General features: G+C 34.7%; 1 protein-coding gene across 7 annotated transcripts in view; it reads left to right on the plus strand.

Annotated features, from left to right (window-relative positions):
- Window positions 1-18,595, plus strand: part of LOC118184793 (cell adhesion molecule Dscam1-like) — a 1,226,874-nt gene that overhangs the window by 1,041,391 nt on the left and 166,888 nt on the right. For all 7 annotated transcript variants that reach the window (XM_085823248.1, XM_085823249.1, XM_085823251.1 and 4 more), the window contains one exon: window positions 2,426-2,605. In XM_085823248.1, coding sequence (XP_085679374.1) covers window positions 2,426-2,605 — 180 coding nt within the window. The remainder of the gene's footprint in view (window positions 1-2,425; window positions 2,606-18,595) is intronic.

Genomic DNA, 18,595 nt, shown 5'->3' on the forward strand with positions numbered 1-18,595 from the left:
TTATTAGAATTTTATTATGAATGTGCAAAATTACCATAGCAAATTGCAACAACAAATGTCAAAACGGTAAAACGAATGCAATCTGCCCTTGTATGGCCATGTAAATGATCTTGTTAACATCCTAAAAAGCTCCCGAGGCGGCCTCTTGAGGCCCCAGGGAGTTGTTCCTGGTTAGTGGAGGGCGCGGGACACATGCCTGTTTACCTCTGTTAGACATCAGGCGTCCCCGTCCTCCGTTACCAACCAACCAACCAACCCTGAGCTTTCCTTTCCTATCTTTTCTGCCATTCTAGCAAGTTCGAACCCAGGTCGGAACTACCAATGTTCAGCGATTTTACCGTTCGGCCGCTGGGGTGCCCTTTAAATGGGAAAAGTACACTAAGAAGGCTTTCCTGGATTCGGGGATGAATTTCATGAAATCTATGAGGATATCTGGACTCAAGCTTTGATTGAACATGATGGTGTCATGACAGGAAGCAGCGATATGTACCTACTAGAACACTGACTTTGTTTTTAGGAGTTTTTAATGCTCAGTAATGTACGTCTAGGTTTAGACATTTATGCTACTACATCATATGCTATATTTTAATCACTATATTATGCAGATTACGTTTTAAGTTAAGTAATTAATACGTAATCCTCGAAATTATGCCGAAGCCACGAATCTGTCAGTCTGCTTTTCCCACCTTCCCTGTATATTTTTTTAATGGCCGGATGCTTTATTGAACAGCCATCAGCCTTCCACCACTATAAGTCCCGGAAGTGGTGGGCATTTCATTATGATAACACTTAACAGGTGGCCACCGTTGCCTCCTATGTGGGCATGAACATTTACAACCATTCCTTCTTCAGGATTCGAAACCGAGCGATCGCTATGGCAGTTAGAGCCACTAACCTCTGTACCAGCTGGGCGGCGAAATGATGTTATACCGGCTGCCACTATATCGGTTGGGCGGCAGTTATTTGTCGAAATTAAGCTTTATTTAGAAACTTTTAAGTTCATATGTAAATATTAAGCTACATTAGATTAATTCCCATATAGGCTTTATTGGTAATGAGAAGGTGAACATCCTGGCCAAACAGGCGGTCTCAAATGTTAATGCAATTGATATTGAAGTAACAGATTCGAAGAAAATTGCTATTGGAAGAATGGAGATGTTTTATGTTAACAAATGGAAAACACGGTGGTTTTCTTCACCTAAAAACAAAGGATTTATGGTAATAATTAAAATCACGAGGTGAAATGTATGAACTATATTGACATTAATCAGGTTTTAAATGGACATGGTAGGTTTCCGTTTTATTTCAAACGATTTAATCTGCAGGAAAATTAACTATGTAATACTTATCAAGTTGATAAATGGTAGGCATTTTGTGGTTGATTGTGGTTTAATAGCCCCTGTTAGACAGATTTTTAACACTACTGATTTTAATGTAAATACCATTAATTGTAATGTTTTCAAATCATGTACCATTGCTCTAATGAAGTTTATTTATGAAAACAGGGGGATTGTTGGAATCTTCTGTTAAAATTGAATTCTGTATTTATATGGGTTTTAAATATCTGGGGTGTTCTATATTGTGATTTTATGTTTGAGATTTTTGTTTGTAGGTTTGTGTTAGATGTGCTTCTTTATTTTTAATTTAGCTTTTTTATTTATTGTTATGGGGCGGCTGATTCGCTGGCTGCTCTCGTTTGTGGAAAGATGGAGCCCATTATTTTGAGCTTAGGGACACTCCTGAAGGGAGCCTCCAATTCTTACTGAATGGGTGGTACGGCGTCTGTACTGTATGTACGCCAAATGAAATAACTGCACATTAGCTAAGATGAAAGCAAAGGATTTTTTATAAAGCAGTAATTCAGAACGTAAATGTAGAACTTATGAAAGAAAGAAATGATAGCTGTGTAAAAGCAATGGCTCGATGTTGTCCATTAGCGGGCAAATTGATGAAGCCGCTATCAAGATGTTTTGTCGTTCAAAATTTAACAAACACGCATAATTAATTAAATTGAGTGCACTTATCAGAAAATTTATAGTTGATATACGCATGTTATATACGCTTGTGAAACAAACTGATGAAAACGTTCTCCCATATACGTTCGTAAATTAATGCCACATAATTATATACAATGTTTAGAGTGAACTCAACTTCTTAAAAAAAGAAATACTTTTTAAAGAGTTATGTATTCTTAACAATTCGAGATGTTTTTAAAAATTTATATAAAAAAGAAATACTTTTTAAAGAGTTATGTATTCTTTACAATTCGAGATGTTTTTAAAAATTTATATAAAAAAAGAAATACTTTTTAAAGAGTTATGTATTCTTTACAATTCGAGATGTTTTTAAAATTTTATATGCTATGTTCTCTGTTATGGTATAAAATAGTGTGAAATATCTTATGTCAAATAATTTTAAATTCCAGGCACAGTTCCACCTCCGACCACTGTCAACTCTCCCGACAGAAGATTCTTCAAGCACTTAAGCATAATCGTCCCAGTCGTGTGTGCAGTAGTCATTGTTATTGTTGTCACAATCGTCATATGTGTTCTTCACACCAGAAGAAATCCACCTAATCGCGGAAGGGGGAATTATGATCAAGGAGGTAGGTTATAATAAATAAGGAATTTTACCGTTAATTTTCTCATGTTTAAATGTGGAAAACACCTCCGTTCTGTCATCTAAGTGCGGATGTGATTTGCGTTTTGTTGACTTCGATTTAGTCTCTCTACTACCCAGATTGCAGACAGTGCTTTTCTATTATCGGACCGGATTCAGAAATATATGCAAATATGAGTGTATGTATGTACGTATGGGTGTGTGTATACACATACTTACGTACATACGTACATAGGTACATACGTAAATTCACAAATTCACACACACACACACACACACACACACATATATATATATATATATATATATAGGTGCATGCGTACATGCGCAAATACATACATGCATAGGTACATGCGTACATGCACTCATACATACATACTTAAATGAATACATTTCTGAATATCTCGGTAACAGAAAAGTACCCTTTTTATGTTTTTAAATTGTTAATTTCCTTATCATTAATTAGAAAATAATATTTTTATGCTCCTTGCTGACGTGAGTTGTATTTAATTATAATAATTGAAGGTATGAATCTTTCTGATGCCAGTTTGCGATGAAGCAAGCTTTGTTGCAATATATAAGTTAAATGTAGACAGCGTATAAGGTAAATAAGGCAGAGAGTATATAAGGTACAGAAAAAGGGCGCAGCCCCAGTCCACCTAATCGATTAGATTCAATGACTATTTTGGGATGCGCCAAGTCAGAGCCACAAACGAGGACAACCAGCAACCCAGCCATGTTCCTATCAACAGGCAGAAATAAATCAAAAACAACACACATCAAAATTAAACATTAAATTCAAAACCTTAAATTCAGATATTAAACCTTACTCCGGGCAACCAGCAAAGTGTTATAGGGCTTCGAATAACAAAAAACATATATAATAAAAATACATAAAATAATAATATAAGACAACCTGATGGACCTCAATGGCATAATACAGATTGTCCTTCCTCCTTTCCGGGTTCCTTCGTGCTGTAACTGGGGATGCACTGGACGCGTATTCGAGGGGTCCAGGTTTCAATCCCGGCGAGGGAATTACACATTTTTCACAACTCTTGCTTCAAAATAACTGAATGACACTACACTGACGCCCGAACTACGTAAAATGTGGGCAATTTTTCATCACCACTAGGATTTGAGGACTAGGGTACCAACATTCCCATTCGCCCTTTAAATGGGGGAGTATATACCTTATTTTCTCCCTTTTTCCGGCATGTCATCGTGGTGTAACGCAAGCACACTCGGCGCGTATTCGAAAGGCCCAGATATAGAGTCAGTAGGAGGGCATTGCACACTTTTCATGTCTCCTGCTTCAAAATAACCTAATGAATCTACAAGTTAATAAGATGAAAAATAAACTAAGTCAGGGCAGATATTCTAATTAGGGTAACATTTGACACAAATATGTTAGATATTAACATTTTGAAAAATTATTAATTGGGGTACGAATAATTTTATTTTGTTTAAAAAATTCTTAGCATGATGAAAGCTCTGATATATAATAATATAAAAAAAGAAAAAAGAATTAAAAAAAAGCATTAATGCTATCTTGAGATCTGCCTGTCGTCTTTTTTTTTTTTTTTTTTTTTTGTATTTGCTATTCTTTCGAAAAGAAAAGTTTATCTTAGATGACCTCCTTGACAACATTTGTTCCACAGCGGTTAATGATTTCTGAATATTTTAGCTGATAACTGAATATGCAAAGTGAGCTTAAGTGAAAACCAATAATCGAAAATCTTTATGACGCTAACACTATGTAGAAAAATATATTAAAAGCCGTTGAATTTAATGTTATTTAATGGATAGTTTTGTGAAAAGGAGAAACATCTCAAAAACTGCCATTTCTTAATTTGCAGCCAAGAAGACATTGCAGGCAAGACTACATCCATTATAAGCGTGAATTAAACATCAAAAACGAGTCTTCGGTTTAAATTCTGTTTAGTTTTTTTGTTTCATTAAATTAATTATTATGAACTTAAAATTTAGAATTTTATAATATCATTACAAGTAAGTAAAAATTTTATTGTTTTTTATTCTCTGAGCCATATTCCTTTGAAAATAACTGTTTTTTTACTAAATCATAAAAAGGCCTGGTTCGTTAAATAATATTAATTTTGATTTCCGCTTTTCCTGATGAACGTTTCTATCAAAGCTCTACTGATTTTTTTAAGAGAGTAAATTAACGTGAATAAAAGGATCGTATTCTCTAAGGAATCATACCGAAGTAATGTAAAATATGACGATGGGAAATCACTTCTTATTTTATTTTAAGAGAACAAACAGCCTAAAATTCATTATTTAAATTCTTAAAAAAAGGAACTTGGGAAAAAAAACTAATAACATTAATGCAACAGCACTTTCAATAACAGAAAAAAGCATCATTTAAAACACTGAGTACACTTATTGAAGCAGTTACAAGCAATTCTGTAGAGTCATTTGATTATTTTGAAGGTAGAGATGTGAAATATGATCAGTGCCCTCGCCAGGACTAGAACTAGGACCTCTCGAATACGCGTCGAGTATGCAACCATTACACCACAAAGGCATGCCGAAAGAATGGAGAAAATACCTTATATACTTCCCCTTTAAAGGGGGACCGGGTATTAGGAAACCCAATCGCGAAACGAAAAATCATCATTAACCACTTTTTAGTTCGGGCGCCACTGTAGAGTCATTATGTCTTTTTGAGCAGATGTGAAAAATAAGAAATGCCCTCTCCAGGACTCGAACCATGACCTCTTGAAAGCGTGCCGAGTGCGGTACTGTTACACCACGAAGGTATGCTGGAGGGAAGGAAGAAATCACTTATAATACAGATAATCTTTCCAGTTATACTCGCGAAATAGGTATTTTAATAGGTCGCTTATAATTAGAATTATTAAACATATATCGATGTTAAATAGAGGTTTTTGCTGCAGATGAGTTAATAGAAAAACTTTATTTGCGCGCATAAAATTAATGCATTTTGTTGTTTAATTGATACTGTGTGGTTAATGAAAACGTATTTAATTTGTACATTTTTTATTACATTGGTAATCAATTCATAACAGAGTTTTGCGTTATAAACACAAATTTGATTTATAAACTGATTAAAATACACTAGTGTGATGAAGAAAAGAATGGCAAGATAAAAAGAATCTTCTAACACCTATATTTATATTATTATCCGAAACTTATATCACGTTTACTGGCATTAATGCATATTTACAAACTATTACAATACCTACAGGAAAACTACTCTTTTATTATATGTATATTAATTGCAAGTTTTAAGTTAAATAAGTTACCAAGGATAAAATTTATGAAGTTGTTCAATAAATCGTAACTAAGCGCATATAGAACATTAACGGAATGGTAGTAATTTTTATAAAATACTTTTTTTAAATTTCTAGATTTTCTTTAAACAAGTAACACTTTAAAAACACCAATCAATAAGAATGGAATAAAAAATGTTTGGAAAATTTTAGTAACATTGTAGTGTTCTAGCTAAAATAAAGCTCTTTAACTGCTAGAACCTAGTAGGACTGTAGAGTGACTATTAGCTAAGTTCCGGTTGTGTAATTAAAATCTGCAAAGAAAAGGGTTAAAATACACTTTTACACACTCAAATAGATTCATGAATGTTTGCTTTTGGGTGCACAAGAAGCCCAAAACTTTTGACTTGAATTTAAAACAGAGAATGCAAAATTAAACTAATGCTAACTAGAATAAACAGGTGCAGGTAAAATTGTTGGGAGCACCAGAACTTCATTAAAGATTGCACAGGTATAGCTGCCAATCACTAATCGAATAGAGAAAGGGAGGAAGTGAAGCTTCGCCCCCCCTTGCTCTATTCTTCCTTGAAGAAGAATAAAGCTGATGATAGTTCTTTAGAGGGAGATTTAGAAGTTAAGAGAGGAGGACAGAAAGGGAGAACAATTTTCAGACTAAAATTACTGGCGTAGACTAACAGGCAGCACGTAATACGCACGGCCCTAAGCTAGCAAGATTTAACTCGTAGCAACTTGCTGGAGACAAGCAGTATACGCTCTCTTTTAACTGATGTAACTAAAGCAGTAGTTTTTACCTTATTTGTATAAAGCTTAAACCGAAAAGTCATTCTGTCAGGAAAGTTTAAGTAGGAAAATGAGAAAGTCAAAATAAAGAAGATATTAAAATAAAATAAAATAAAATAAAATAAAATAAAATAAAATAAAATACGACCTCACAACCTTAACCCTACACAATTAAAAGAGTAAAAGATACCCGCCCAGACGGACAGTGTTAGGCGAGCCTACTGCGGTACCGAACGGCCGGTGTCCAAATTCCGGAGAAGGCATGGATGTTTGCAAGTGTATAGCATCCATGCGGAATGGGCCTGCTAAATATATATGCGGCCTGCCGAAAATACTCTCAAAAGGTTATGGTAGGGAAAGAGGATGAAATCCTCGGACCCATCCCCCCCCCGGGGGCGCTCTCATCTAAATTAGAGGCGGAACTGAGATAAGTCTCACTGTTACCTGTAAGGGGATCAAAGCTCTTGCGAACGATAGGCGCAATCTTTTACTCCTTGCCACTCTGAATTTCTGTGTTAAAAAAGTCAGGTAAGTCACAAAAACAATGATAACAACAACTGAAAGATTAAATGCAAGTATCAATTTGAAAAATTTGGAAAAATAATTAAAAAAAAGCACTAGCTAATAAATACGTAAAGAAAAATTAATAAAATCTGAAAATTTTCAGATTTTACATTACAGCCAAAAGAGAGTTTTTTTAACGTTTTGTATGTTACCTTTATTTGTTAAATATTGTGTTATTCGTACTTAAAACGTATAAAATTCAATTCAACACCAGTATCACGAAATAATTAAAAAGAGCATATCGTTCGAATTTCCGAAACACGGCCTCGTGCTCTAGAGGTAAAAATTGTTTCTTTCCGTACAGTGTTGCCATTGCTAGCTGTGAAATCGTTGAGATTGTTAATCAGATATTCATTAAAGTTTTGCAAAATGTTAAATAGGTAATAAAACAAATTAGAAATTCTGTCTTCCACGTTTTCATGTTCAGTTGGAGGTCTACGTTCTTCAAAATTTGATAGCTCTAGGTATTGTTGTTTGTTCACAATGCGAGAAACATTCATACATTCATGTAAATTCTTCATTATTTAGTTTCTTTAGATATAATACAGGGCGATACTATTTGGTGGCAACAGTTTGAAAAGTGAATCAGCGCAAAATGCCATTTTGAAATCAATAGCCTTTCTGGGCTAAAACATATTAGTAAAGAATGCAGTTAACTTTTTTATATTTCGTCATATATATATGAAGAATGCGAGAAACATTTATGCATTCATGTAGATTCTTCATTATTTAGTTTCTTTAAATATAATACAGGGCGATACTATTTGGTGGCAACAGTTTGAAAAGTGACTCGGCGCAAAATGCCATTTTGAAATCAATAGCCCTTCTGGGCTAAAACATATTAGTGAAGAATGCAGTTAAATTGTTTATATTTCTTCATATATTTATGAAGAAATATATATATGAAAATATGAAATAGTATACAGTTACATATGAACAAAAGATTAGTTGCTATAGAGAGAGAGTGTTTATGAATATCTTGCAAGAATGTAAAAGCAGGCAAAGTGACGAAATTAGCAAATTCTGCAAAGGAATATATGTGGAAAAGACATGATCAGAAATTACTGAGCATTTTTCAGTGGTTAGGTTCTGCTGGCGTAAATCATCAATCCCAGTCCAGATTGCACGATAAGTAAAGGTAGAACCTGTAAGTAAAAGTGATTTCTGCTTTTTGAGTTTATCTTTATTGAAGTTTCTCTATAAAAGTTTTCTTTCTTATTAGTTCATTGTAAATTTAACAAATGAATTTCCGTGCAATCTCGATTACAACATTTTCCTAAAATTCCTACTTTTATTGAGCACAATCATAGAATTTTAGAATAGAAATAGTGCTTTGAAAATAATTACAGAGTATAAATTTAAACAGTTCTTTTGAACGAAAGATAAAGACACTGTGCACTTGAAAATAATGTTTTCGAAATCGTTGTAACTTTATAACGATAGATGGAACATTTTGTATAAATTACCTAAAACAAACATTCTTTAAGACAGAATAGAAATAACATTTGGCCGATTTTCCTTTGAAATTGGTTAAAGAAAATATCATAGCGTTTCTTTTTATTCATAGCTTGTCATTTCGGATCAAAAATTTTAAAGCACATACGAGACAAGAATCCCTCGATTTCATTAAACGCATTTCATTTCGTCCTCGGCTTTCGCACCTGCGAACGAAATTCCCATTTGGGTATAACTGTGGGCGTTAAATCTTCCCCATCCTCCTGAAAGAATATCCTTAGAAAATTATGTGACGGGGAAAACCACATAATCTACGATTTTTATTTTCTTCGCAAAGGCATAGAAATAAAAACGCATAAAATGAGGTGAAGTATTCTTGGCTAGGGAATGGGAAAAAATCCCGGAAAATATCGCCTTTTTTACTTTTTCTTGCCTCCTCTAAAGATCGTTTCAGAGTTTATTTTCCCCCAAGAACAATTTTTCGCGTGTAAGTTTGTGTTTTTCTTCCCCTTCCCTCTCTTTCCTTCACTTCTGTCCTTGATCTCCCAGCAACCAATAAAAATGATACCAGTATCGCAGCATCTCGTTTTTTCTTATATAAAATATCTCTACCTCTGATTATCGTCTTCGAGAACGTCCGAATAAAAGTCATAAAAACTGCGCTTTCGCATCCTCATAGGTAAAAGAATGTGTTTTTTCTTTCAGTTTTTTGTCTTTTATTTAGTACTATTTTTCCCGAGATAACATTCTGCCAAATGTGGTGAGTATGGGATATATACAAATTCGCCATTGTAAGAACATGTTTTTCGTTCAAAGTTATGACATCTTATAAAGATTGAGCTTTCTGTTTACTTACGTGGAAATACATGTAAAAGTGTTTATTTTCTTTCGTCTTTTTTAATGTATCTGATTTATCATTTTGCCTTTATTTGGATGATTGTCGTTTATTCGCATCTGGAGATAAAATTTTTATTTGTAGAATGCTAGGAAATTTTGAAAAATATTCATGAAGATCTGAAAGCAGTTGCACCATAGTTCAACAGTATCCAAAATCAAAAATATTTAAAATTGTATATTTTTTCTGTTTTACTATTCTAGTTTCATGATATGAAAATTATCGATCCGTTTCATATTGTTACGAATTCTGAACATAGATAGACGATTTTAGCGTAATTATATGTGATACTATTGTATTTATTCTTATGTATAGTGAGTGTAGCATGAAAATAGAAAGAAGAGAAGCTTTCCGGAAAAGTAAAGAATACAGGGGCAAGTCTGTTTAACCTTCCAGTACACGCGTATGCGCAAAATTTACGGCAAATTCAGTTTTTAATGCACATTTTTTGCATATCGAAGCTGAGATGTCTGAAGGTCATTTCTATTCCTCCTTTCTCTCCTTCCCCACATCATGGAATATGCCAATAGGAAGTCATTTGACTTTTTTTTTAACTGGGCTTTTGTACTACGTGGCAGCTTTTTCATAAAGGTAACGACACGCGCTTGGACGTGTTTTAAAATTAGGAAAATATTTTTTTCTCAAATATTTTGTAATTTTGTGTTATTAATTGCCGTATATTATTTTAATTTAAATACATTTGGCTCTGTAAATTTTATATCGGTTTTCATGGCAAACAAATATGTGCAACCAGCTGATTTTTCTTGGATTCTTCGAGAATTACCTGATGAAGAAAAGGAAGACAAGGAAACCTTAGGATGGGAAAACAATAACGATTTACATTTCTTATTTTCTTTCCATTCCTTATTTTCTTTTATTTCTATTTTTTAGAAATAAATAAAAACATTAAAGTTAGTTTAAAGTGCATTTGTGTAAGAAGTAAATTTCCTTGCAGAAGTAAGTAATGCTAAACTTACTTCTTTTTCCTACCAAGGTGTTTTCCTATTTTATTGTTTATACTTGTCTTTGATGAATATTAAAATTAGCTTCGATTTCAAAATATAATTATTAAATACTAAATTTTAAAATTTTTATAAGGAAATACATCATTTAATCTGATGAAGAAAAGAAAAACAAGGAAACCTTTGGATGGGAGAACAATAGCGATTTCCCTTCCTTATTTTCTTTTATTTCTAATCTTTAGAAATGAATAATAATATTAAAGTTAGTTTAAAGTGCGTTTTTGTAACCAGTAAGAAGTAAATTTCCTTGCAGAAGTAAGTTATGCTAAACTTACTTTTTTTCCTACCAAGGTGTTTTCCTTTTTTTTTTTTTTTTTTTTTTTTTCGTCTATGCTTGTCTTTGGTGAATATTAAAATAGGCTTAGATTTTAAAATAGAATTATTAAATAATAGCTTTAAAATTTTATGAAATGAAATACATCATTGCATTTCCATCTCACTAACATAAGAACTTAAATATAATTATATTTGAATGTGATATAATTTGTATTTTACAATATTAAGATTAATATTTTATTTCTTAACAAATTTATTATCAATATTCAGTCATTCCTGTCGTTTTTCGTGCCCGAAACGGTAAAATAACGGATGTCGTAAAAAATACGACGCGCACGTGCTCATGTAAAATTGCCAAGCGCGCGTGGTGGAAGGTTAACATTGACTAAATGGCTAAGTTATTAAATTGACGAGAAATCGCCAAAAAGTCGACGAACTCTGTGACCATTGGGCGACATTTTGCTCCGGTCCCTGCAAAACTGTAATGGATATTCTAATTGATTAACAATAATTTATGCTCTATATAGCTATAACCGTAATTCGGCCTTCATATGCCTTCCAGTAATTTTGAGAAGCAGAAAGTACTAGAAATCTCTCGACGGCCAGGTGAAAACTATATAAGAGCAAAGAAAGCATCTGCTCTCTGTTATTAGTTCAGTTTGAGTTCGGAGTACTCATATATCTCCAAGTTAGCTTCGCTCTTTAGATGCGTTTCGCATTCTGATGTGTTAAACGTTCTTAGGAGTTTGAAGGGTAACTACTCATTGTACTGTGGGACAATGTGAAGAATTATACCTTTATTTCTCTAGAAAGTTTCAGAACTCTGAAATGTTTCTTTTGATAAAATAAGTGTTATAAACCTGTTATTGGAGCTGTGTGTTTTTATTCTATTGCGAACGCAATGATATAAACGCATAAAAAAATCTCCTTCTTTACCAATGTATTTTACTGTGTATTGGTTATTTTGAGTATTTTTATTTTCTGTGATCTAGATCTTTCATTAAAGTTAGTCTTTTTTAATATTAAGAATACTTTTACACTACATAAAACAAACAGCAAGAAAAAACATCTCTGTTAAAATATTATCTTCTGAAACCTATATCTGTATTTACGCTGTTGATGAAGACATAATGTAAAATTACATACACTTATTTGAAAAGCAAAGTTCATAACATTATATTCATTTCGATACATTCGTCATTTAAGCGCAAAGCTAAAACTTGTTACATTTTTACGTGATGAATCGAGTAAAAGCACTTTTCTCGGCACAGATGAGTTCATGGAGGGCTTTCGAAAGGAAACTGACTCGAATTCTTGTCACATGTAGGCGAAAACTCAGTAAAAACCAATGTTTGGTTCGGTTGATATGATTATAATTCTTGAAGACTCGAGGGCTATCTGCCTATGGTGATGGATGCCTTCGTGGAGGACGTTCTAAGGAAAACTGGCCCATATACACATTACACAAGGGGAAAACCACCATGCAGCTAGCCCTTTCGCGGCATTCGAACCTCGGGCCGAAACACAAGTGTTCGCGACAGCGAAAACAGGGAGGAGTAGTGAATTATTGGCCTTAATTCTCCTTCCATCGCTGTTACAAAGATCTCTGAGTGAAAATGTGTTAAACATATCTCTAAATACTTGGGGACCGTATTTAAGATCATATTATTTCTTTATTTAAAATATTTCAAGCGATCACTTTTCATTCTCTAATACAAATTTTGATTCTTCAATACATGTAACAAGCTAACAATTAAGCTTGAATATATGTAACATTCTCTCTATTCGTCAATGCGTGTAACAAGCTAAACATTTTTGACAAGATAAACAATGTCCGAATACGTTTTCAATTACGCAGAATGTCCGAATACGTGTTTCATTGTCATTTGTGTTGTGCCCGCAGAAAGCTTCGAACATGTCATATAGGTTATGCGTGAATAAAAATTAAAGTATTGGCTTGAAGGAAATAATACTGAATATAATTTGCTATAAACTGCTGTGCAAACTGTAATAAGGAAATTCACAAGCAAGCAAATGTAGAGAATCTATTGTAATAATTTTGAAAGAGAAGTAAATTCTTTGTACAAAAGTGGAAAAGAGCTCACAACGATGCCGATAATGTAAATGCAATATATATTGGAATACATGTAAACATAAACGTTTTTCATAGTATTTCTGTACATTTTCTTGCATGGATTTGAATTTTCGTACCTCGAGCCCCATCGAAGAGCAGTACGTGGGGGAAAAAATCAGTCAAATTCCTGTTCTGAACTGTACAACGAAAAAACTTATACAATTTATTTATAATTCACTTTATAATTGAATTTATAATTCACACACGCTGAACACTGGTAGTTCGTTGCAGGATTCGAATCCCGCCGTACAGGCTGGCTCCATGGTCCTCCTTTCGTTGTTATCCTCATGCGTAAGGTACGCATGAGGATAACCACGAAAGGAGGACTTATGCGTAAGTCAGTATTCTTTAGAAAGTCCTCCACGAAGGCATCTCTCCCTTAGGTTTACAGCCGATGAGTGCATTGCCCTAATCAAATAAACCCAAAAAAATCAAGATTTTATTTGTGACCTAGTTGCTATTATAATACAGTAATCTAACTGCTCAAGAAACTGAGAGCAGACGATTAAAGGGAATGTAATGAATAGAACAATTTAGGAACAATACTGAGGAGTTCATAGCTTGCAAGAACATAATAAATGTGTGATATTTAATGAGTTTAATTAACAGTTAATTGTTTAAATTTCCTTTTTTCTTTTATAAGGTATTTCTCTCGCCTTCTTAGCATGCCTTCGTGTCGTGGTCAGCACGCTCTACGCGTATTCGAGAGGTCCGTTGGTTCGAGTCCCGGCGAGCGCATTGCCCCTCTCTTGCTTTCTAAATCCACTTCCAAGCCTAGTTTCGTCACATATTCGTTCAGTCCAGAGATTTATGCAGATCCCATTCGCAAGCACGTAATTTAAACTGAAAGAAATAATCGTAGCCGCATGACTCGTGGTACATAGACATTTGGCTCTGTTTGGAATTATCCTTGCATCAAAAAGCAATTGCTCTAGCAGTCTAGTATGTCAAAATACGGAGCTAGAAAGTTGGTTGTCAGTTAGTTGGTAGGTATTGTCATTAGCTGGGAAGTAAAGTTGTCCAACGCGTGGACGTTGCATCCTTCAATACAAGTACTTGTATTGTGCCTATTTGAAATGTAGGTTCCAGTCCATGAAGGTACTCCGTGTGTCAGTCATTCATTGGAAAGTCAAGGCTTTAGGCGATAAATAAACATAACAAAACAGCAAAAGTGAACAAAACATTTAAGGAGTGATTGGTTGTTTCAGGTTCTTAGGCGATTAGAAAGATCCCCCTCCCCAACTGAGAGCTTAAAAGATAACATAGCAGGATAGTCTTTATTCGTTTAGGTAAGTTCTATTTTCAGTCTGACTATATTCTACTGTTTTTGCCAATTTATAAAACTTAATAAAGCCACAATAAAATAAAGCATAATTTTCTATTCCTGGAAGGGCTAAAGTTTTCATCACAAAAATAGGCAAATATCTAAAACTAACTCTCCCTCACAATTTTTTTTTTTTGAAAAACCTTGTTAAGATTAATTTAAGCGCTTATTGTTTTTATAATATATTTTCTTTTAGATTAAAAAAAATATCATTTTTATTTTTATTTCCTTGTACAAAATAAAGGAAGTGTTGTAATCATGAAAGAATTCGGACATCATAGTTCAACGGAGATGTGCATTTTGACCATTCCCGAATCCATTTGGATGATGTTTTTGCGTTAAATATGCATGTGGGGAAAGAATAAAGGACGCGGGTTTACAACTGGGTTGTAAAGTGGCTTTAAAATGGATTCAAAAGAGACTTTTTTGCCTGATGTCTGTACGTACATACGTAAGTATGTATATAGCATAACTCAATAATGAACAGCTGTGGAACTTTGAAATTTTGTATACGGGACTGCTATTTCCTCTAGTGATGCATATCTCTTTTTCTTTTATTTTCGCGGGTGTCCTAAATTTCCTATACCTTTTGTAAACAATAAGCCTTCACAAAACTTTCAAACAAATGTTAATGTAAATCCTAGCTCTAATAGCAATCTTGTAAAGAAAACTACTCAGGTAGTCAAAAGCAAAGCCTCTTCTGATGTTGTAAAAAATCCACATACAAAAATTCTATCCCTAGCCATGCCACAAGCAATAATGACTCTAATGTGAACAAGTCTGATGACTGCAGCTTCAGTGTATTTTTCGAAATTATCAAACTACTCAGGAAGTTGGCTAAAATGTTCGAGGGAATTTCCCTCCGTGAAGTTCTGGCTAAAATCACCTAAAAATACCAGAAACCAAAGCTGCAAGTAATTCGATAGATAAATTGTTTATTGTTTTCTCTACGTTTGAAGATATTTTTGGTGCTATGCACAACAACTGATCACTTAGATTTTTGATGTTACATACGTTATAAATTGTGTTCTATGTTCCCCACTTTATTATTTTGCACAGTATATTAAATATCCTTTTATTCTGCATTTACAATATCGTTTACATCTTTGGTACCTACTCCCTCTTGCATGTCAACACAATCTCCACCTTTTAGTTATTTCTTATTGTCTAGTATTCAAGACTGCTTCCTGTATATTTTTTTTAAATTGTACGGCTCTTCGCAACTTTTCCCGTTCGCAATTACCTAGATTTTCCTTTAATTAGTAAACGTATATTTTTAGGTATCAATTAATTTATTAAAAAAGTTAGTTACATGTATCGTTTGGGCTATTTTGCTCTTAGCATTCGAAATTTCTAACCTTTCTAAAAAAGGGGTAGGGCTTTTTGCCCAGGTACCCTGGTGTTCAGACACCGTTCCACTGGAGTCCATATCACTTTTATTATTGCAATCCGCAGTACTAAACGCGTACACACACACACACACACACACACACACACACATATATACTGACCCCCTTTACTTGTTTTAAAAGTCCTTACTTTATTTTCTTTGGTTGTAATCTTATACTTCCAATTACAAATTTTATAAGACGACAATATTAATGTTTTGGAAATGGGAAATAAAAAAAAATATTTTGGACAAATAATGAAATTTAACTTTAAATGTGGTCTTACTATTCATATACTTATATTTGGCGAAGTTTTATACTCATAACGAAAAAATAAATACATAAGATGTCTAATAAATGTGTGACAAAAATTATGACGAATATTTAATTTCAAACCTTTTTGATGTATTTTTAACTTGCCATGGGGGATCGGTTAATTAAGCTAGAATAATTCAAGGAAATGTGTTTAAACATAAATGAAGTGCAGCAACAAATTTATATAATACACTCATGTCTATAAATTAAGGATAATGCAAAATCAGGCAAAGGAAGAGTTAGAAGCAAAACAAATTTGACTTATTTGTAAAGCTTATTTATTAAACAAAAGGTAAAGAGCAAAAAAAAGATGCTATATGATTGATATTATTAAGAAAAATAGCGATTTTTTCTCCCTGGAGCAAATTAAAAAAAAAAAAAAACTATTTACAAAAAACCAATATTACATGGTTGGTATGATTGTTAATACATTGTATGTCTCCCAGACGATGCAATACAGTCCGTACAACGCCTAGGCATGCTGAGTATCAAATTATTGATCTGATCTTGGGGGACATTACACCACTCAAAGAGCAATGCTCTCCGAAGTTCCGGTAGACATCTAGGATGAGGTTGACGGGCTGCAACTCGTCGGGAAAGCATGTCCCACACGTGCTCTACTGGATTCAAGTCCGGTGAGAATGCTGGCCAGTCCATACGGGTGATATCCTCCGACTGAAGGCATTCACTTACGATGTTTGCACGGTGAGGACGGGCGTTGTCATCCATAAAAACAAATCGTGCGCACATGGCGCCCCGAAACAAACGTACATGTTGTTCCAGAATGACGTCTCGATAGATTTGGCTTGTCATGGTTCCAATTTGAACATGCAGGTCAGTTCTGGAACCCAGAATAATTCCACCCCAAACGAGCACTCCTGCACCACCGTAACGGTGTCGTTCACCATAACGGTGTCGTTCTTGGTGATAACGGGTACCTGGAGCTCTCCATATGAAAGTCCGGCGAGAATCAGATTGCAAGCTAAACCTCGACTCGTCAGAAAACATTACACAAGCCCACTGTGGCGGTGTCCACAATGCATGCTCTCTACTCCAGGCTAACCGCAGGCGACAGTGAGTTGCAGTAAGTGAAACGCATCTGACAGGTCTACGAGCATATGGACCAATTTGCCCTAAGTGTCTGTACACGGTCTGCCTTGAAATTGTCGTACCAGTGGCTGAAGAGAGCTGACGAGACAGATCTGAGGCTGTGCTCCGCCTGTTTCTTTTGGCAGTAACTGCCAAATACCGGTCCTCATTCGGCGTTGTAACTCTGGGGTGACCTGTGCTGTAACGTCTACTCACATTACCATCATCTTGGAATCGTTGCCAAAACTTGGAGATGACACTCTGGGAAATTCCAAGTTCGTCTGATACTTCCAGTTGAGTACGCCCACATTCCAGACGGCCGATAATTCTACCACGTAAAAAATCATCCAAATGCGTCCTTTGTGTCATAACTATTCGGTTATTGCACTGAAATGCTTATAAAGCGCCTGCAAACAATTTTACTTCTTTGCCTCCATTCCTTATATATCACTCTCTTACACTCTCGTCATTGTGACGTATCATCGGTGTCATCTGGTTACTTCCTGAAATTTGCATATGATTCTTGAAGATGTGTGTAGTGATTTTACAGGTGATATATTTATTTTAGAGTTCGATTTCCGCGTGACTCCGCCTAGTTGCAGTGGAGCAGCGGTAAGGGTAGGTTGTCTGTCGACGTTGCTCTTTTCCACCTGCGAGTTGCACCTGCGTGTTCTACCCGTACTTGGATGACGTGTTTTCCCGCCTCGGTGTTGGATATCGTCTGCGTTTTCGCTTTGTGGTTGCTTATCTTGTGCCACTGATCGTTCATCAGTGAATTGTTGGATTTCGATCCTTCGATTTTTTACTGTTTTGGATTGTTACTCTTTAGCTTTGACTATCAGTGCTGAAGACAAGGGCCTTGTGAAGTCCCGCCGGCTCATCCAGAACACCTTCGTGTGGGTCTGGTTCCGGAGCGCCGGACTCCATTAATTTGCTTACGAATGATGGAACCATTTTTGAAAGTTTTTGCGGCTACCGTTGAGGAGCTGAGAGTTAAGAAACAAAATGGAAATCTTTCTATCAAAGAAGGCAAAGAATTTGATCTACTTCAAAAAGTGTATGATGCCTTAATTACTGCTCACAAAGAAATTGAAGAGTCATTAGAACATCAAGGAGAAACTCCTTCTACACCTACAGAAAGTGAATGGAAAATTGTCAAAAGAAAACGTATGAAAGGCTCACCTAATAAGCCAAATAAAGACAATTCAACTGAAATTCCTTTCGAACAAGAAACGGATAGTTCAGGTAACGAAACTGAACAAAAACCCAAAGGAGATCGTAGTGTGGGTAAAATGAAAAAGGGTCATTTTCGTCCCATTAATCCTTCTCAGCTCAAACCAGTTGTTACTCCTTCCATTAATAGTCAAGAATCAATGGACACTAGTCCTGTTGTTCCAAATGAATCTCAGATAAATGAAGAAATACAAAACGATCAAAACAAAAAAGGCAAAGCGCC

This window comes from Stegodyphus dumicola, chromosome 9 (genome assembly GCF_044657685.1).
Source record: "Stegodyphus dumicola isolate Sdum_Otavi_A_Nest chromosome 9, ASM4465768v1".
Lineage (NCBI taxonomy): Eukaryota > Metazoa > Arthropoda > Arachnida > Araneae > Eresidae > Stegodyphus > Stegodyphus dumicola.